This window comes from Podarcis vaucheri (genome assembly GCF_965113315.1).
Source record: "Podarcis vaucheri genome assembly, chromosome: 8".
NCBI lineage: Eukaryota > Metazoa > Chordata > Lepidosauria > Squamata > Lacertidae > Podarcis > Podarcis vaucheri.
In genome coordinates, this window is record NC_138766.1 from 22369333 (window position 1) to 22391957 (window position 22625).

General features: G+C 42.9%; 1 protein-coding gene across 1 annotated transcript in view; it reads right to left on the minus strand.

The window, feature by feature from the left end:
• Positions 1-271: 271 nt before the first annotated feature.
• Positions 272-22625, minus strand: part of LOC309539795 (uncharacterized protein) — a gene marked incomplete at its 3' end in the record, with an annotated part of 41505 nt that continues 19151 nt past the window's right edge. Inside the window, exons 3-5 of the mRNA XM_082236129.1 lie at positions 16869-17003; positions 1132-1174; positions 272-355 (exon numbers count right to left, since the gene is read on the minus strand). Of these exons, the coding sequence (XP_082092255.1) occupies positions 272-355; positions 1132-1174; positions 16869-17003 (262 nt within the window). The remainder of the gene's footprint in view (positions 356-1131; positions 1175-16868; positions 17004-22625) is intronic.

The following is a 22625-nucleotide window of genomic DNA, read 5'->3' on the forward strand; positions in this document are numbered from 1 at the left end:
CGCTGCGGGTTGCGGACACTGCGGGTTGTGAACGTGCTTCCTGCACGGATCACGTTTGCAACCCAAGTGACCACTGTACTATAAGAATTCGTTGTGGCCAAAACTCACATTATGCCAAAGTATTTCAAGAGATGATGTATTTACAGCCCTTGCAAATGGGCTCTTAGTTTCCATATCTAAGGTCCTCTTCTTCAGACAAGTGGACTTGATGTCTGTGACACCCATGACCTTATGAAACACCCACTCTCATCTTGATGACCCCTTTTCATTATTATAACATCCGGCTGGCCACATTTTCAACATTATGTTTAAGAAGGTTCCACTCGTCACCTTGCTCCAGGTATGTGACATTTACCTGTCCGCCAAAAATGCAATGAATAACCTCATGCATCTTTATAGTCTTTCATCATTCTAGCTCTGCAACTCTCATATATTTCCATTTAGCTATAACCTCTTCCTCTCTGTTCGCTCCCCCCAAACTCTGTCTCCTTGCCGATCTCTGAACTCCCGCCAGCTCTTATAATGCACGTCAATTCTATACTTCTTTTCCAAGCCCCCTTCTTTCTTCCTCTCACCAGTGCTATCTGTTTCATTTCTGAATAGTTTCATATTCCTAGCATTAATTTTGAGCAGATGACATTTCTACAGCTAAGATAGTGTAAGCTAACCTTGTCTCAAATTGCTAATATATTAGGAAAACACCACTGTGGCCTTCTTACTCCTGTGCCTTTAACAGCTGAAACCAGCAGGAGAAGGATTTAAAGATATGGAGATAGGCATTATCACCTCTGATGTCTACAAATCAAGTTGCTGTTCAAGGCACAGGAGAAGAGGCCAATTTTCAAAAATGAACATGCTTAATAAGGTCACCTCTCTCATTCTAACAAGGTGACTTATTTGACAAACAATTTCCTGTCAGATCGAATTCCTTAATTAAGAGTGAATTCTGGATTAAATAATAATAATAATAACACCAGGGTTGTCCATTGATTAAAGATTTGTTAGTTGATTAATCATCTGCCATGTAACCAATGAATGGATGAATTAATTACATATTATTTCTCCTTTCTAGAGCATCTGTAGCAGCCAGACACCATTCATGATATTTATTTAGAAAACACAGGCACTTACAATCCAAGCAAATCCACTTGGTAAGTTCCAGCTCTTTAATATACTAAAGGAAAAGACAATGTAATTAATATAACAAAATGATTGTTCAAACATAGCAGCATAATCCCCCCCCTTTCCCCCCAGTTGTTCTAATGAAAACATCCCAGAAATGCAACGGCTTCTACATAAATGTCTCTTAAATGACATACTTATGTTGAGGTTATTTTTATTTGGGCATGTTTCTCAGCTCCACTAATTAAAATGCCTACTGATTAATATTGCTTGTGATCAATTAATCACCTACAACTATAGTGGATACATTCACCAATTAAAACTTGCAGCCCTAAACTATTCCTTTATTTTTGAGTGATCTAACTTTCTTTGTGTATAAAAAATTACCTAGACCATCTTACTAACATCACTTCAGCCAACCACATGCTTTTTGGGACTGCATTATTTTGCTATTAGTTGTATATCTTAAGTCAGTAGTACTTCATTATGATAGGCTGTAATGGTGAGAGAGAGGGGAAAAATATTTCGCTTCAACAAAATCTCTCCAGAAGAGCTCCATTAAGGCATTCTGCTGCATGTAGTGAGGGTGCAAACTATGTCCTTGGGACACATTCCCTGGCCCTGATCCCACATCATACAGGTGTTGCTCACTCATCCACTTTTGATATTCATGCACTCAGAATGACAGTGAGGGGTGAAGGAGATGGCACCACTGGGAGGTTGCTGGTGCTGTTCTTTTCAATGAATTCATCACTTAATACAAAATGTCTCTATGTGACTTACATGCGCAATCAAAAAACAACCATGAGGTTTCGCAATAAAACAACAGTACTCCCACAACCCAAAACATGCAACACATCAAGAAGTATGATAATCACATTCTTTCGTGGGAGAACATGTTAATGCCAGTGCTTGGTGGGTCTTGCTTGGAAGAGCATTTTATAGACTAGGGGCTACAACTGCTTACCCTTCAACATTTCTCCAATGAAAGTAGGGTTCTCCTATTCAATAATAATAATAATATGATTTATATCCCACCCATCTGACTGGGTTGCCCCAGCCACTCTGGGAGGCTCCCAACATAAATAAAAACATAATAAAATAATAAACATTCAAAAATGTCCCTATACAGTGGAACCTCATGTTATGTACTGTCCTCCTTATGAATGTTTCAGGTTATGAGCTCTGCTAACCCGGAAGTAGGTGCTCCTGGTTGCGAACTTTGCCCAGGATGTGAGCGGAAGTCGTGTGTCAGTGGCAGTGGAAGGCGCCATTAATGAAAGCACACCTCAGGTTAAGAACTCTTCTGGGTTAAGAACGGACCTCTGGAACAAATTAAGTTCGTAACTGGAGGTACCACTGTACAGGGTTGCCTTCAGATGACTCTGGGGTTGGATAACTCCACACCCTCCAACATTTCTATGATGAAAATAGGGATGTCCTAAGGAAAAGCGGGACATTTCAGGATCAAATCAGAAACTAAGATGGCTTCTGTAAATCCGGGACTGTCCCTGGAAAATAGGGACACTTGGAGGGTCTGCAAGTGTGAAGACCTTCTTTGAACAACTCTTAGAAGAGGCACCCGGAGAAGGGACTCACATACTGAATTCAGGGTCTGGCATATTTAAGTCAGGAGAGGCTTGCATGCACAACCCCATATATTCTACACAGTTCTGTACCTACACATTCAGCCAAATGTCTGAATACTGCTAATCCAAAGTAATAAATGTTGGAAACGTAAAAAAAAAAGAAGGATCTTTTTATCACATGTGGTGGGAATGTAAGAAAGGGGAAAGCTTCTAGGAAATGATATATAATGAGATGAATAAAATGTTGAAGTATACATTTATTTAAAAAAAACACCAGAAGCATTTTTACTTGGCATTGTAGGGGAGGATATTAACAGACAGGATAGTAAATTGTTTTTATATGCAACAACGGCAGCAAGAATATTATTGTCACAGAAATGGAAACAAGAAGAACTACTGACAAAAGAAGAATGACAGACAAAATTAATGGACTATGCAGAATTAGATAAGATGACAGGTAGGATCTGAAGCCTGTGGGACCAGAGATTCTCAGAGGACTGGAGCAAATATTTGAATAGGAATTGAATATTTGAAAAGGAATTGTAATCAACAGATTACGCTAGTAGGACTGCAAGAAGTTTTGTAAGGAGGACTATGCGAAATACTGCAGAGAAGATTATGAAGAGAGTTATTAGTTAAGGACAATTAAAAGTAATAGAAAAATTAAGAAGTGTAGATTAAGTGATAAAGACTGAAAAATTTCAGATGTGGTTGATGGAAATCCAAAACATTGCATAAGATAAGAAAGTATGTTATATGGTTTTTGGAAATTGTGTGTGTGTGTGTGTGTGTGTGTGTGTGTATGAATACTGCTAATCCAGTTCAAAGTTCTACTGCTGAAGTCCTACTGAAATGAGTAGGAGCTCCTCAACAACACTATAGTGGCAATATCCTTTGCTTGAAAAGTCCCAGGAAGTCTGACGCTGATAATGAACACATCTTCTGAGCGACAAAGTGTAGCATCAGAATGTCAGGATCTGGGATGCCCATTCCACTTTGCAGCAGCAGGCTGTTTGCCTTGGAGACAGGCTCTGATGCCTTGAGTCATAAAAGGAGCAATATCAGTGCAAGCTTCACAGAACTTTGTCACGACAGCTGCAAGTTTCCTGTGCAGCCATATATCTGGATCAGGAAAATGCAGCCATCAGCTTTTTTTGATGGCAGGAACGAACGTGCAGAGGGAGAAATAAGCGAGAGAAGAGAAATAAGCAAGTCTGCGAGGCATTTTGAAAGATAAAAGGACAAGAAATCATAAACAGTAATAAGCTTGAAAAGCACTAAGGTCTATTAAATGCAGCCCATAGCACAAATAAACGAGATGCCCATGGTGGGTTTGGATGGTGGGAAGAGGAAGAACACAATAAAACTGACTGGTTGAAGGCATACGCATGTCATTCAAGCTAGTATATCCACTTTAGAGATACGTAAGCTGGGTCCCTCACCTAGAGTCAGGTTCTTGACAAACTAAGGGCCCTTCAACATGGTGCACAAATACATAGAGATGGCTATCACTACAGTGAACTCACCAATACCAGGAGCATTTCCTATTCCAAAGACAGGGCTGAATATGGAAAGAAACCCATCCTAACTACACACAAAGCCCACCCATTTATTTTCAGGTTGTGAACTGAAAGTGGCCTCTAGAGCATGGGTAGACAGACTAAGGCCCAGGGACTGGATCCAGCCCAATCACCTTCTAAATCCGGCCCACGGACGGGAATCAGCGTGTTTTTACATGAGTAGAATGTGTCCTTTTATTTAAAATGCATCTCTGGGTTATTTGTGGGGCATAGGAATTTGTTCACCCCCCAAAAAAAAAACAGCTTGCCCCCCTCAAGGTCTGAGGGACAGTGGACAGGCCACTTGCTGAAAAAGTTTGCTGACCCCTGCTGCAGAGCTTAAAGCATAATACTAATAATAATAAATTTTATTTATATCCCGCCCTCCCCAGCCGAAGCCGGGCTCAGGGCGGCTAACAACAATAAAACAGTACAAAAGTACAACATAAACAACATTCTAAAATCATTCATTATAAAAATTAATTAATTCAAGCCACTAGCAACCATTGGGCCAGAGCTCTGCGAAGATTGCCGAGGGAGGGAGTCAGGCTGTGCCCTGGCCAAAGGCCTGGTGGAACAGCTCTGTCTTGCAGGCCCTGCGGAAGGATGTCAAGTCCCGCAGGGCCCTGGTCTCTTGTGACAGAGTGTTCCACCAGATCGGAGCCACAGCCGAAAAAGCCCTGGCTCTAGTTGAGGCCAGCCTAACTTCTCTGTGGCCTGGGACCTTCAAGATGTTTTTATTTGAAGACCGTAGGTTTCTCTGTGGGGCATACCAGGAGAGGCGGTCCCGTAGGTACGAGGGTCCTAGGCCATATAGGGCTTTAAAGGTTAAAACCAGCACCTTAAACCTGATCCTGTACTCCACCGGGAGCCAGTGCAGCTGGTATAGCACCGGGTGAATGTGATCTTGCAGCGAAGACCTCGTAAGGAGTCTCACTGCAGCATTCTGCACCCGCTGGAGTTTCTGGGTCAGTCTCAAGGGCAGCCCCACGTAGAGCGAGTTACAATAATCCAGTCTGGAGGTGACCGTCGCGTGGATCACAGTGGCTAGGTCAGGGCGAGAGAGGTAAGGAGCCAACTGCTTAGCTTGGCGGAGATGGAAAAATGTCGCCTTTGTTATAGCTGCAATCTGCGCCTCCATGGAAAGGGAGGTGTCGAAGATTACACCCAAACTCTTAACGGACGGTGCTGGCACTAATTGCGCCCCCGCAAGAGATGGGAGTTGCCCCCCCAATCCCATATCGCCCCGTCCCAGCCACAGGACCTCTGTCTTCGAAGGATTTAGCTTCAACCGGCTCCCACGTAACCATCCAGCCACAGCTTCCAAACATCTGGTCAGTGTGTCTGGGGCCGAGTCAGGATGGCCATCCCTTTAAGGGTTGTGCCATTTATTGTGGAACAATGTTTAAGTAACTTCACCCCCAATCTGGATTACAGCACTTCTAATTAAATGTCTTCAATGACAAATCAAAGCACTCCATTTCCACTGGGCCACTTTCATGTGGCACCAAGAAACGCTTTGACATTTGAGCATCGGGAAAGTGCAACCTCTTGCAAACTCTTTTTGCCGCTCTCAAATTCTCTTGCCCTAACCACCCATTGAGCTGCTGGAACAGCTTCTTGCAATACATTCAGACCTAATTAAGATACCAATTAGTGACTGAAATCAAGAAGGAGAATATGACTATTTAGCATGGGCTGTAAACGGCTGCCTTGATCGCCCAGCAAGAGCCACAGCCTTGCTGCCTGACTCCACAGGTAAGTAAAGAGTATCATAATCAATAGTTCAGTGTGCCAGGGCACAATCATTCCATTCTTTATAAGCCAGTACAAGTATCTTTAAATCAATTCAGCCTTTGACAAGAAATCAGTGCTTACAATTTAGTACCCATTTGGTCTTTATAAAGGTTATGTTTACAGGGTACCGTGGTAATGGGGAATCTGTACAAACTGGAGTTTATGAACCAAAGCAAACATCTGGGGGAACTGGAAGTAAGATTCTTGAATTGCCTATGTCATGTTGCTACAGGCATAGCTGTCAACTTACAGATTTGAAAATAAGGGACCAGCAGCCTTGAAAATAAGGGAGCAGCCGCCAAAATAAGGGACCTGCAGCCTCACCTGTTCCAGGCACTCCAGTCTTCCTGTCCTCCTGGTCAAACTCATGCTGGTAGCTTCGAGAACGCTGTCCAACCAACTTTGTAACCAGAGGTTCAACTGAATAGAATCTGAATCACATGCACCACAAGGCCTATGCAGCCTCAACTTAAGATGGCTCCCCGGCCTGGCTTTGCACTGCAAAGTTTGCAGCAGCATGTGCAACAAAATGGCGTCCAGCATTCAAAAACCCTCTCAGCTTGCATTAACTAGCCACACACAAGGCATGCAAGCTCCACCCCCCCAGTCGTTCTTAGACTTCTTATTGGGTGAGCAACACAGTTGGAGCCTCCCTCCTCCCTGGCCGGCAGGGAGGGAGGGAGAGGAGCTGCTTCCTTTGAAATTTAAGGGACATCATTTAAGGGACATCCATCAATAAGTGACAGCAGCGGGACATGGCAGTGGAATAAGGGACTGTCCCTTCAAATAAGGGACTCTTGACAGTTATGGTTTCACCTCTAGTATACTGTACTAAAATTTGATGGAATTCTGTTTTTTAAATTTTTAAAAAAACTAGAGGGGAGATGCATCCATATTGCAGCATCCTTTGGTGTCTTCTCTGTTCCAAAAGTAGAAATTGACAAACTGATGCATTTTCCCATTTTTATTTTCAATTAATTAAAACAAAAAACACTTCACTTGCTTAAAATGCACAACCCCTGTTGGTCCGACAATCTGCTACATTCCCACACCTAGGCAGGGACTGGGGAGCATCTGAAATATTTGATGGGTGTATCCTGCAGAAATCAAATGCTGATGATTAGACATACCATTTTGCATACCTGTCTTTATGGTCTCAAGGGGTTGGATGGTGATTGGCAATGCACTCCACTGGCTTTTGTTGAATGCTATATTGTAGTGATGGCGAACCTTTCAGAGACCAAGTGCCCAAACTGCAACCCAAAACCCACTTATTTATTGCAAAGGGCCAACAAGGCAATTTAACCTGAATTGGTGCAGACTCTTCAGTAGTTGTCACTACTCTGACTCCTATTTAACCCTTAAGAAAGAAGTACCTGGTTACCATATTGCATTGTATCTGGGGAATTTGTGTGAAGTCCAGGCAAGCTCTCTCAGTTTTTGCATTGAAAGAGAAGATGCATATAGATCTTTTTGCCAACAATTACCCATTCTCAGCACCGTTGTTTGCCTTCATGAAGGTAAGTGTAGTTAATATGTTTTGACATCACCACCACAAGACTGGGTTTGTCTTCTCTATGAGATACTCATCTTCTCTGTTAGGATAAAAAACTTGTTTCTGCAGCAGCTGGAGCTATTAGAGAAAATAAGTTCCAACAGTGATTTACCCGCTCCCTCGTACATCCCTGACCGGCTCGTATGCAGGGTGTCGGGCATGGCCCCAGGTGCGCCCTCAATCGCTGCGCCTGGCTGTGGTTGAGCCACAAGAAGTATACCAGCAAGTGGGAGGTGGTCATGGTGTGGTGAGTCCGGTGGGGCCCAGAGCCCCGGTGCTGGGTGAGGGGTGACAAGGACGGGGCAGAGGCAGCCCTACCTGGCTACCCAGCACTGGAACAAAGTGACTTCTTGAAGCTCACCAGTGTTGCCATCCTCCTCTGCTGGCTCCTGCCTAGCGCCTCCTATTGGCCTCGGCTGGAGGGTGTGTAAAGCTTCAACCTTGCAGCAGCAGCAGGAGGAAGAAGGCTGCTCGGATGCCCAAGTTGAGCTGAGGACTCGATGTGCCACCCTCGCCTTCCGCTGGCTCTGTCTTGAGGCGATGGCGCGTGTACCCACAGAGAGGACTCTGGCATGTATGCCATAGGTTTGTGCCACCACTGCTATATTGTCATAAGGAATGCTAATTTCTGTCTCTCCTCTCACACTGTAAAACCAGGTCCCTAAATTATTATTTTAAACCATTCCAATTTGTGGGATTTTAGAACGGCCAGATCAGTTAAGTGTTGCTAAATTAGCTTCATTGCCCTTTTATTTCTACCAGGTAACATGTCAAAATGAATGATGAATATCTAAAGCCTCTGATGTAAGACTAGCTAACACATTATCCAAACGAAATGTTTAAATAATAGAGGAAATTATAAATATGCTCAGCTTGCATGAACACTTTCAAATGGATGCTGCCTTCTGTATTCTTCAAATTACAAGGACAGGCCTCAGGGATGGTTTTCATCTGATTTTGTAAGAGACAAAACAGACCTGCCATTTGCCTCTATGAATAGAGCAAATTGAGATGCTCTCAGAATTCATGAATAATACAGACAGTAAAGGTAAAGGTACCCCTGCCCGTACGGGCCAGTCTTGCCATACTCTAGGGTTGTGCGCTCATCTCACTCTATAGGCCGGGAGCCAGCGGTGTCTGCAGACACTTCTGGGTCACGTGGCCAGCGTGACAAGCTGCATCTGGTGCGCCAGCGCAGCACACGGAACACCGTTTACCTTCCCGCTGGTAAGCGGTCCCTATTTATCTACTTACACCCGGGGGTGTTTTCGAACTCCTAGGTTGGCAGGCGCTGGGACCGAACGACGGGAGCGCACCCCGCCGCGGGGACTCGAACCGCCGACCATGCGATTGGCAAGTCCTAGGTGCTGAGATTTTACCCACAGCGCCACCCGCGTCCCATAATATAGACAGTAGTAGAATTCTAAAACTGAGTCTCAAGGTCTGGGAGGAGAAGCAATTTGCCCCTCTTCCATTAGCATCAGGTTTCCCCCGATTGCATTGTTTTCACTTTGTTCCATACAACTCGGTAGAGGGTACGTTGATACTCTTATATAACAAAAGAGAAGAGCTATAGTCTGGAAAACAGTCCTATCCCAGGCCTACCACTGAGTGGCTCAGTCAGTGACTCGGTTGCTTGGCTGATGTCAAGGAGCTGTCAATGAACCAGGTCAACCACAGGGCAGGCACACACATGGAAGGCACAAAATGCCATTTGCTTTATTAACAGAAAATAACAACACAGCAGAGTCCTCTGGTTTGTCTTACTCCTGCTAAGGCATTGCTGAAACTGACCACTAGCTCTGCCCTTTCCCCTCTAGCCTCTGACTCTGGATCCCTCCAAAGCAGATAAAGGCTACATCTAGAGGGTGTGCATCACCTCAGCAATGTGCAGGACTCTTCTCGAATGGGGTGTCAGAGGGGTGGGGGGGAGAGCCAGCAGGACTGTGTCTGGCCTACTGCTGGGTAGCAAGGGCAACCTCTGTCTGAGTTTGCTCTCACACTGTGACTCTCAGCCTCTAAGCCTGTCCTGGAAGACCCTCTTTCTCCTGACCCACCTTGATCGCTCAAACCCCCTGCTTCTAGAACCTCCCAGCTCATCCCTTCTGCAGACTGCTCTTCCGTGTCCCACCACGAGGACCCGGGATCTAAGTCATCGTCTTCTGTGCCCTCCCCTGGGGGGCTCTTGGGTGGGCAGTTCCCAACGCTCTTCCTCATCCAGTCAGTCCCTGACAGCTGAGTAGTTTAGAAAGACATTCCATTACCTATTCTTCAACCCAAGTTACGTTGTTCTTCCATGTATGTTGACAAACATACTAAGTTCTGAGCCAGCTTTTCTGTGTCAGCAGCCTTTCATTGGGCAGAATGGAGCCAGAGTCACAGTGAGAAGTATATCCCTCCCCCCAGTTATCCATTATCATTCTGGAAGGATGTATCCCCTGAACATGGAGAATTATTTTGCAGATGTGTACAGAGACACATGTCCAGAGAAAGCAAAGCTGCAGGGGACCATCCATGGCTCAATGCTTCCTGGCCCTATTGTGCTTCTAACCATGTCCATGTTACTTGTCTCCTAAAAGCTTGAGGGACTGGAGTCCATTTCTAACCTTGCCAGGCTTTGCCACAGCTGGAAACAGTTCCACATCAGCAAGGCAACTGTGTTCCTTGCCATCAGATGTGACTGATTCTGCCGTCTTTGGATGCTTCCACCCTGACACAATTTTCAGATTGGATTCAATCACAGACCAGCAAATCTTGGTTGTTCAATTAAAATTTGGAGCCCATCCCCATAGGACTTTTTGTGATAAGGAAAGTGACATGAAAATGCACTGAAAAGTATGGGGCAACATAGGGTTGTTGCAATGTTGTCAGGATGAGTACTCAAAAAATAGCCCACATGGTTTAACCTCCCCCACAAATGTTCAGTGGCTGTGTAGGACTTCACTCCCATAAGCACAGTACAATAGGAAATACATTTAACTACTTTAAAACATGTCATTTGTAGCTGAAAACTTGTCAGTTCATTTGGCCATAATGAAACAATAGTCAACATTTAAGGAGGCAGTATTTCCCTGCTGGCTTTAGGTTTTGCACAAATTATGATGTCTGATTCTCATTACACATTCTTAATTTAATTTTTACGAGGAAAAAAGATCCACATGCACTAGTTCTCAAGAGTGCAATAGTAACAAGAAATCATTTTGATAATTTTAAAGTGATGGAGTGCCCTATTATAAACTCTGTATTAATTTCATATTAAAAATTAATTTGCTTTCTGCTTAATTTGAAATGTAGAGTAAATAAACAGATGGGAGGGGGATTTTTTTTTTTTTAGTAGCAAATGGTTTTTCAGATTTTCTGCTAGTGAGTTTATCCTAAGGTGAATAAACTCTGGTGCACTTAAAATGTGGAGTTGCATGCATGCGTGTGTGTGTGTGTGTGTGTGTGTGTGTGTATTCAGTATCTTTTCTATTTTTCTTCTGCCCAATTTTCCAGCCTAAAAGCCCTTTTAAGAGACCTATATATGGGGATGCTAATGTCAAATTTTCATTTCTCATCTTTAAGAAAATCTTAAATTCATTTCTCCACAGTTCCACATTGGCTTGTAATTACATTTTATTTCAGTCCTCATGAAAATTCATCAGAAATCTGGTGTGGATTTCTCCGAATAAATTATTTTTTGCAAAACAACTTTTCTCATATAAAGCATTTTATATGCTTTTTTCACCCATCAATATATGCATTTATATGCTCACTTTACCCTAGTATATGCACTTTTGTACACAAAATGACTGGAGAACTGCATTGCAACATCTGGAGATGTGTGAATTTTGAAGGATATCTGTGTTGAAGTTTGCATATTGCTTTGGAAAGCGCAAGTTAGGTAAGATCACTTTTAAATGGGAACTGAACTGAAATTGTCCCCTGTCCCACTAGATCTATATTTAGAGAGACAGACAGACAGACATTTTCTTCTGGATCAGGATCTGTGATTTTTGTGCAAAAGGTGGAAAGAAAATCTTTCTTTTCTAGGTTGGGGGTAAGTAAAGGCAGATATATATATATATATGTATATCAATCTAGATCAATCTTTCGAAATCTGGTATCCTCCAGATATCTTCTCCTAGTGTGTCCATCAGCACAAGCTAGCATGGCAAATGAACAGGTATGCTGGATATTGTTGAATCCCTCAAGAGCACCAGGTTTTGGAAGGTTGATCTAGATCAAGAGGCTTGGACATTAAGCAGAATGTGAACTGAGAAGCAAGAATATTTGGACATTAAGCAGAATGTGAACTGAGAAGCAAGAATATTTGGACATTAAGCAGAATGTGAACTGAGAAGCTAGAATATTTTATTTTAATTGTTTAGAAAATGATAGAAACATTTTCTTCTAAAATTAGACTTATCCAAATATCTGAAAGCAGGACTGGAACATTTTAACAAGGACCAATATTTTATGTCCAGTTATGTTTGAATACAGGAACCTATGAAGAACTTATACCATGTCAGACCATTGGTCCACTTAGTTAAGTACTGTCTGCAGTAGACTCTGTACTGACTGACAAATGACTCTCCAGGATTTCAGACATGGGTTTCTTCCATCCCAGCCTGAAAATGCCAGGGACAGAATCTGCACACAAAGCAATTGATCTACCTTGGAGCTACACGCCTTCCTCACCCTTGCATAGACATTTGGTTCAGGGTATATTCACACAGCTATGTGCTAAAGTATTCATATGGGGGATTTGTCACCATGTATTCTAGATGGGAGCCATTTTCATCATCCCCATGTGAAAATGGCTGAAGTTGCTATGTCAGAGCAACTGCTGGTTTTGAAAGGCTTTCTCTGACATAATATCTTTAGACAATTTCAGGTAAACTGTTCTCCACATGAAAATGAAGAGACAAAATCATTGTGGTCCAGTTCACACGCTGATCCTCTCAGCAGGTTGCTGAAGTGTTAATCTGCATGGGCTGTCATCATTCCTGCAATTGTAATACAGTGGTACCTTGGGTTACATACGCTTCAGGTTACAGACTCCGCTAACCCAGAAATAGTACCTTGGGTTAAGAACTTTGCTTCAGGATGGGAACAGAAATCGTGCTCCGGTGGCGTGGCAGCAGCGGGAGGCCCCATTAGCTAAAGTGGTGCTTCAGGTTAAGAACAGTTTCAGGTTAAGTACGGACCTCCAGAACAAATTAAGTACTTAACCTGAGGTACCACTGTATGGCTCATGATCATTGTGTTTTGCAGAATGCCTCTGAATACCAACTGCTGGTCAACACAAGTAGGAAGAGTTCTGTGCCAGCAAGCCAGTATCCTGTTGCTTATTCCTGAGGAGAGTCAATATGCCTGCATCTAACTGACTTGCCCTCTAGTTCACAGACTAGATAAGGCTGCTCTAGTGCAGAACTTTTGGTATCTCTAACAAGACATCAACCCCTTTAATTTTGTACTGTTGGATGCAGAGAGCAAAACCAACCCCTGTATATGCAGTTTATTGACCTGACTAAGGCTTTTGACACTTTAAATCGTAATGCCCTGTGGACTGTCCTTCTGAAAATTGGCTGCCCAGATGAATTTGTGAACATCATTCGACTCCTTCATGATAATATGACAGCAACAATTGCAGATAACAATGGCTCTCAAAGTGAACCATTCACAGTGGGATCAGGGGTTAAACAGGGTTTTGTTATTACCCCAACTCTATTCATTATTTTTATTGCCATGATCCTACACTTTGTTGAATGGAAACTCCCCACCAGAGTAGAAATCATATATCGAACAGATGGAAAGCTCTTTAATCTGAACAGGCTGAAAGCAAAGAGTAAGGTTACTGTAACTTCCGTCATAGAGCTTCAGTATGCTGATGACAACGTAGTGTGTGCACTTTCAGAGGATGGCCTCCAAACCACCCTAAATATCTTTGCAGAAGTTTATGAAAAGCTTGACCCATCATTCAACATCCAAAAACCCAGGCGCTGCGCCAACAAGTACAAAATAACCCCTCTGCAGTGCCACAAATCCAACTCAATGGTGTAACATTGGAAAATGTCGATCACTTCTCCTACCTGGGCAGTTATCTTTCCACATAGGCCGACATTGAAATTCAGCATCACCTTAGCTCTGTTACTGTGGCTTTCTTCCGATTGAGGTGCAGAATGTTTGAGAACCGGGACATTTGCAGGGAAACCAAGATGCTTGTTTACAAAGCTATTGTACTACCAACCTTACTGTATGCTTGTGAAACATGGAGAACTTATAAACCCCATCTCCAACTTCTCTAAAGATTCCATCAACGGTGTCTCCGCTGTACTGCAAGAAGCAAAGATCACCAGTGTTCTTCAACATCAACTCCGTTGGACTGGTCATGTTGTGCGGATGCCTGATTATCATCTTCCAAAGCAACTACTCTATTTCAAACTTAAAAATGGAAAGTGCTATGCTGGTGGTCAACAAAAGAGGTTTAAAAACTCTCTCAAGGCAAATATTAAAAAATGTAGTATAAACACAAACAATTGGGAAACACTTTCCTGAGAGTGCTCCAATTGGAGAACAGCCTTTACCAAAGGTGTCATGGACTTTGAAGACACTCGAACTGAGGATGCAAGGGAGAAACGTGCTAAGAGGAAGGCACGCTTGGCAAATTCACACAGTGATCAACTCCCACCAGGAAACCAATGTCCCCTCTGTGGAAGGATGTGTGGATCCAGAATTCGCCTTCACAGTCACTTACGGACTCATTGTTAAAACCATGTTTATGGAAGGTAATCTTACTTGGCTATGAGTGATTGCCAAAGAAGACACTCCTTCTTCACCCTTGAAATGTGCATAGTCATTTGGTTCAGGGTTTTTCCACACAGCTATGTGCTAAAGTATTCATATGGGGGATTTGTCACCATGTATTCTAGATGGGAGCCATTTTCATCATCCCATGTGAAAATGGCTGAAGTTGCTATATCGGAGCAACTGCTGGTTTTGAAAGGCTTTCTCTGGCATAATATCTTTAGACAATTGCAGGCAAACTGCTCTCCATATGAAAATGAAGAGACAAAATCACTGTGGTCCAGTTCACATGCTGATCCTCTCAGCAGGTTGCTGAAGTGTTAATCTGCATGGGCTGTCATCATTCCTGCAATTGTAATATGGCTCGTGATCATTGTGTTTTGCAGAATGCCTCTGAATACCAACTGCTGGTCCACACAGGTAGGAAAAGTTCTGTGCCAGCCAGCTAGGATCATGTTGCTTATTCCTGAATCTAACTGACTTGCCCTCTAGTTCACAGACTAGATAAGGTTGCTCTAGTGTAGAACTTTTGGTATCTCTAACAAGGCATCACCCACTCTAATTTTGCACTGTTGGATGTATTGTCTGATAGGCATCATCATGTTGCATCATTCTCAGCAGGATATTGTGGGAAATGTAGTTTCCATGAACCCTAACCTTCTAATATCACCCATGGATTCTTCTATCCAGGATGCACCTCTGGCAGAATTTCAGGTCTAAATTAGACAACACTGTGAATGAGGGGAAGGCTAACACCCAGCTGAGACCATGATGAGCTGGAATTGTATCTTGGAACTTGTAATTGGCTCAGATATCCAAATGCCATAGCCACAACATACAAACAACACATTTGTGAATATTCACAATGGCTCTGTACTATTATTTTTATACCATAAATGATGTTTCTGTACCATTTCTGCCCAGAGTGGCTGAAGCAACCCAGTCAGATGGGCAGGGTACAAATGATTTGTTGTTGTTGTTGTTGTTGTTGTTGTTGTTGTTGTTGTTGTTGTTGTTGTTGCAATTAAGACACATAGGCCAATCTGGCCATCCCAAGATCATACTTTAAATGCAAGAATGTCCCAATAATGAATGAGATTTGTGTTAATGGAACTGAGTGCAGTGAAGGCAGTGCAAACAAATAAATGAATGTTTTTACAAGGATTCCCAAACCATCATTTGAGGAGGAGTCATTTTTTTGGCACTACTGAAAATGTTGACAAAGTTAAATCATGAGTGGTTTCAGCTCATCTTGAACAACAATGTGTTTCAGAGCAGTATTATTACTAAAAAGAGTCAGGGACGTGATGCTTCAGTTCTGTGGAATTTCTTTGTGCCTCTCAACAGCATGCTTCGGTGTCCCAAGAGTCTTGCATCATTGTCTTTATTTTCATTCATGTCCCTGAATCACGCTTATTAAAGACACATTGAAGAAGGTATCATTTTCTCCTTCCCCTCTTCTATCTTGAAGACTGTCCTTGTACAATAGAAAATTGCCCCATTGTTCAATGATTGAGCTATGTTTTAAGTACACTAATTTCATCTATCTGTAGATAATTAAAAACAAAAAGCCCCCCAACAGGAGGACATAATTTCTTGAGAAATGGCATTGTATGATCTACAGTTAGCAATAATAATAATAATAATTGGATGTTGGACAGTTTGGAGACATTGATATAAATAAAGGAGTTATTTGTTAACTGTAAACTTTTAGATTCCCCAAAAACAGAAACAAGGAATAAGTTCGTTCAAATAAAGTAAAAAATGGGTTGTCGTCCCCTTTGTCATGTGTATATATTAGAGGCAGAACCCAATGCAAGATATATGAGAAATCACTCAAGGAGTCTACGGCAATGAAATTCAAAAATTGGAAATATGGCAGAGACCTCTTTACAGAATTGTTGCTTGCTAAAAGTATAATTATATTGCTGACCTTTAGGATAATCTTAGAGGTTTTTGTTCACATGAACCTTCCTGGTTATCAAGGACTTCTCAAGAGGCTTTGTTTTTATGTCTTGCTGTTGATAGGTCATGGAACTCATTTCCTGGAGGGCCCCCATTTGCATTATCCTCTGGGTAGTGATGCGGGTGGCACTGTGGTCTATACCACTGAGCCTCTTGTGCTTGCCAATTAGAAGGTTGGTGGTTCGAATCCCTGCGATGGGGGTGAGCTCCCGTTCTTCTGTGCCAGCTTCAGCCAACCTAGCAGTTCAAAAGCACACCAGTGGAAGCAGATAAATAGGTACTGTTGTGGCGGGAAGGTAAACAGCATTTCTGTGCACTTTGGTTTCTGTGACTGTGTTCTGTTGCGCCAGAAGCAGTTTAGTCATGACCCAGAAAGCTGTCTGTAGATAAACGCCAGCTCCCTCGGTCTGAAAGCGAGATGAGCACCGCAACCCCATAGATGTCTTTGACTGGACTTAACTGTCCAGGGGTCCATTACCCTTTTTTTTTTACCTTTTATCCTCTGGATGTAGGATCTGCTGCACTGTACACACCATGAAGACACTATCAGAAGCCCTGGAGCCCATGGGATAAGACTGTGTTGCAGCTCTTGCCTGAGACAATGTGGCCCTCTCATAACTTGCATTGCTAGGGGGAAGACAAATGTAAGATGCTAATGTTGACTCTAAATAGTTGCTCAGTAAGAACTAAAAAGAGCATGGTGTTAGTAGCACTACATGGGCAATTATCTAAACAACAACAACAACAACAACAACAACAACAGCAGCAGCAGCAGCAGCAACAGCAACTTTATTTATACCCTGCCCTTCTGGGCAGCTTACAGCACATAAAAGATTGTAAAACATTAGACCTTAAAAATTTACCGATACAGGGTTGCCTTCAGATGTCTTTTGAAATTAGATAGTTGCTTATTTCATTGACATCTGATAGGAGGGTGTTTCACAGGGCGGGCACCACTACTGAGAAGCCCCTCTGCCTGGTTCCCTGTAGCTTCACTTCTCACAGTGAGGGAACTGCCAGAAGGCCCCCTGAGCTGGACCTCAGTATCTGGGGCTGAACGATGGGGATGCGGGGGCAGAGTGATGCTCCTTCAGGTGTACAGGGCTGAAGCCCTTTAGGACTTTTAAGGTCAGCACCAACACTTTGAATTGTGCTTGGAAAGGTACGGGGATTATATGATTTGTATCCCTGACAAATTCAGAATTAGGCTAAGAAACACTTCATTCTTAAATTCCCCAGATACTCTCAGATAGAGTCTGTGCTGCAAAAACACACATCTGCAAATTAATTCCTGCACTAAGGGTTTTTAAATGTTAATATTAACATTAAAGTCAGCACTGAAATTTCATCCAGATTTAAATTCAAAGTGAGCGTCTGGGTTCCTCCTCCCATGAAACACCTGAGGAATTCTGAGGGAAGCCAGAAGGGTTTTTGATAGCAAAATTTCTCAGGGGATTCCATACAATCTTACAAAGGCACCAAATTCTACCCAAGCACCTTTGGATATTCTTCCTTTATACTAAGCAACTGAGGAATATTGCGGAAAGACAAAAGAGCTCTGATATAGCCACTACGTTACATCCTTCCCTCTTGGCTGAAAATTCTTGCAGATTGCAGCTTACAAGCTCTCTACACTCCTTGATATCTGTATTAGTAATTTAAATTGATCACAGAAGAAGCAGATGTAGGAAGCTAAGGATGGGAGATTTATATGTGGAATTTGGTGTTTCCAACCTAGTGGACCTTTGCCCACATCAGATGTTATGAATGAACCAGCCCCCAGGGAAGGGTTGCAACCAGCTCCCAGTGAAGGAAGTAGCCAGGAAGAGAGAGGGTTAACTGCCAGGAAAGATGAGCATAGCTTAGTGCCAACTCCCCGTCCCTTAGAATGCCAGTTGAGAAGAGAATGAGGGTGAATAGAGAAGGAAGCAGTTCATCAGGTGGGAAAGAGCAAAGAGGCAGTCCCTCAGAGAATGAGGAAGAGGCGGGAGCTGACCCTTTTAGTCCCAGGTCTTGGCGAATGGGAGGGTTACAGGATAGGAGGCAGGGCAAAACACGTCGGAGGAAAAAGTTCAGCTGCTTCTGGTCTTCCAGGAAACAGTTGATGAGACTAGTGGCATGTTAGAGCCGTCTGGATAACTCTGTTTGTTTTTGCAATAAATCTTCCTTTTTAATTAACCATGCTTGCTGTGTTATCAAATCGGAAACTGGGACTCCTGATATCAGACCACCACTTGTTCCATTGCTTCATGCACACCTGTAGTGTCTGCAGGGAGGACATGACAATGCGGGGGGGGGGGGAATCTTCTGCTTATATAATTAAAACAAAGACTTAAGTCCGTGTCTCTTTCAGAAGTCATTTTAATATCATTGATTTGGCAGGTCTCAAGCCCATGGATAGGGAATCTGGTTTGATCCTTGAAGAAAACATGTGAAATTATGGTCCAGAGAAGGAAACACAGATAAGACATGATGGGAAAATGCCGCTCCAAACTTAAGGAGGGAATCTTTGCCACACCCTGGGCTCACCTAAAAAAGAAGACTCAGAAATATTGCCCAGGGGAGGAGTGGACAATGACAGACAGGTCCTAATGGTCCAATCTTGAGTGAGAGCTAGCTACACTCTCCAGGAGTGCCTCACTTTTCTCCAATTTTTGCACCCAGCCCCCATATTCCAACCAAATTGAGCTTTGTCCACATTAGACCACCTCCTATTTCATGCATGCCTACAGTAACTGTGTGGAGGGCATGGCAAACTGGGATGGGGGCAGTTCACCTAACTTAGTCTACTTCCTACCAACAGCACCTCTCCAAAGAAGAAGAAGAGTTTAGATTTGATATCCTGATTTATCACTACCCGAAGGAGTCTCAAAGCGGCTAACATTCTCCTTTCCCTTCCTCCCCCACAACAAACACTCTGTGTGAGGTGAGTGGGGCTGAGAGACTTCAAAGAAGTGTGGCTAGTCCAAGGTCACCCAGCAGCTGCATGTGGAGGAGCGGAGATGTGAACCTGGTTCACCAGATTACGAGTCTACCACTCTTAATCACTACATCACACTGACTCTCTAAAGTCCTAGCTAGAATGCTACCCATCTATTGTGGCCTGTCAAATGCTTAACAAAGCCACATTCTAGGTGGGCAGCAAAATCCAGTAAGTTTATGGAGCCTCTGTTGGACCACCATCTCCAGTTAGCAGAATGCACTGTGTTCTGTCTCAGGTTGTGCAGTCCTTTTGTCCTTGGAATGATGTATTTACAATTTGCTTTCGATTACATTTCCCCTTCCTATAGTCCCTGACTGTGTTTTACATAATGCACAGCTGCGGTTGGTATCCTGTTATATTGTATATGCATTTGGGACCATGGAGAAATAGGTAAATGAACAAAGGGGCATTGCTTTGTTTCCATAGGTATATATTTCAGTGGCACACTATTTAAACAGCATAGGCTCACAAGCCCTCCTAAGGGAGCCTTTTGAGAAGTCTCTGCACTTATCCGTTCTTTTGAGGAAACCAGAGAATTTGTGAGTCATAATGATACTTGGAGCTCATCTCTGTTGGAAAACATCTTTCATTTGTCTACTGCTGAAAAATGTGCTCCATCCAAGTTTACTTTGATATCTGTTAGACATAAGGAGAGCTTCACCTTCTTATGAGCCACATTAAATGATTGCAGAAGTATATCTTAGCTCTATTTTTATGTCCCCTGATGCCAGGACATCATGTCTGTTGTTTTCCCCAAGGGTGTGTGTGTGTGTGTGTGTGTGTGTGTGTATCTCAAAGTAATTCTCAAAAAGAAATCTTTTGGAAGCTTAAGGAAAAGGAGAATTAAACACCTCCACTGATATTGAGGAACACCATCATGGAGCATTTAAGTACATGTGATGTGATTTTCAGAACACAGTGGCCAAAAGAAAAGAAAAAAGTGGAACTCAAACAAACAAACAAACAAGCAAAAGTAGGAAAGCTCGAAACCCCTTTATAAAAACTGATTGTAACATTTCAGCACAAGGATTTCTCAACAGTTCAGTTTGTAATGATATTAATATTAGTACTGTCTTTTGTACTGTAAAGTAGACTTGCTGTACGGAAGCCTAAACTGAATGCCACAACCAGACTGCAGAACCCCTTTCATCCCATGGACCACATTCCCTCATTCAGAACCTTCCAGGGACCACATGCCCATAACAGGTAGGGCCAGAGATATAAGTGGGTGGGATAACTGATGTGACTCTCACTCTTGTACAGTAGGTAACATTCCAGTCACACAAAAGTAAAAGCTTTCTGTGCACCTACAAGTCACTCAATCATTCATCCAGGCAAGTAAGATGTGTTATTGTTGTTTGTACAGTAGGTTACATTCCAGCCAGACAAAAGTGCTCAAGTAGGGTGTGGACTAAGAAAGGTGTGTGGCATAGAAAACATCTCAAGAGTCATACAGGCCTGGAGGACTGCATTTTGGCTGAAGTTCTACACAGACACCAGCTCTGGGAGGCTCTGGGTGCCAGGGCACCCACAATTTTTTGTGTGGGTGCTGGCTCCAACGCGACTTCTGGTTTCTATCGGAAGTCACGTCAGAACCCCAACACAACCTCCCAGACACCGTCCGAGGCCATGTGAAACCTCGGAACACGACTTCCAGTAGAAACCGGAAGTCGCATCAAGGTCGTGCAAAGTGTCGGATGTGACCTCTGAGACCCCACGAGGCCTCGGGAGAGCTGCAGTGCTGCCAATGCAATGTGAAATCATGACATCACATTATATCACAGGTGCCATTCGGCACTTATAACCTGGGGCACAAGTCAGCACTCCTGGTTCTACACCACTGCAGTACAGCATCCACTTGATAGCAGCATTGCCAATGCTCAGAGATGATGGTAAATGCAGGGCATCATGTTGGCTACCATGGCCTAGTTTTCACTGAGATGGCAGCTGTACCAATTTGTGCAATGTAGGGAGGAAGCTCCCATTACTGAATGTTCTCCACCCCCCACCACTCCACAACAAAGCATATTGAGGAAGATGCTAGGATTATTCCCCAAATCTAGGGGTTTCTTATGTGGAGGGAGTTTTTTTTTTCCTTTTTGAATGAAGACTATTCAGTGATGGTTCTCACTTGCAGTCTGAAATGATACCACTCAGACACAGGCAGTTCTATGACAAAAGTGAGAATGAAGCAATTGATGGAGCAATGTTGCCTTCGTTTCCTACAATAAATAGAGCAACTAGCTTAAGTTAAAAACACTTAGCTATATAAAATGATTCCTGTAGGAAAGAAAAACAAACCCACATGGTTTACCCTGGAGTATGACAGCTACAAAAACATCATTTTGTTCTTTCCCTTCCACTGCTCTTTGTTTTCCATTACCATCCTTGCCATCATCCTTGAACTATTGTAACCATTGTGGTATGACAATAGCACCTTTATTGCTGCTGATCAATCCACCTGGAATACATATGCTGTTCTTTCATAACCAAAGTTTGCTAAGCAATTACTCAAACAATTACTCTTATTATTATTTTTTATATGTGTGTTCTGCAACCTAGTCCATATGCCAATAAAGATCTCATTCTCAAAATGTAGGTCCTAATGTAATACCAACCTACATACAAGCGTGGGATATCAGCTGGTTTTTTCATATTTGTAGAAATACGAAAAAAGATGTGTGGGGGTGGGGGAACTCCATGAATAAATCCAATATTTTTAACAAAGCCATTAGGCAAAACTGAGTCCACCTCCAGCTCACTCTGCAAAAACTGAACGCCTGCAGCAAATAGAAGAGTTTCAACTCTTTTAAACTCAGTTCTTATTTAATGTGAAAATTTTTAAAAGTAGTTCTGCTTATACAAATTGTCAAATAGATACCGTTCTCTATTCCTTTGTAGCAGGATAGAAGGGGCTGTGGCTCAGCAAGATGGCTTATGATAGCCTTGCAGTGTAGTTCATAATTAATATTGCAAATCAGGCACAGATTGATTGAAAAAGAACCCTGTTTGTCAAAATTGCCAGTTAGGGATAGGGCTGAAGCTGAGAGAGTAGCTTGTAACTTTCAATTTTTCCAGCCCTCTAGCCCAGGGGTTGTCAGCCTGGTCCCTACCACCCACTAGTGAGAGTTTCAGGATTCTAGCTGGGCAGTAGAGTGTTATATGGCACAAGCTGAATCCTCGTTCCATCGAGCACTGATGGGAGGTAAGGAAATTTTACCATCAAGAAAGATGCATTAGTGGACGGTAGGTATAAAAAGTTGACT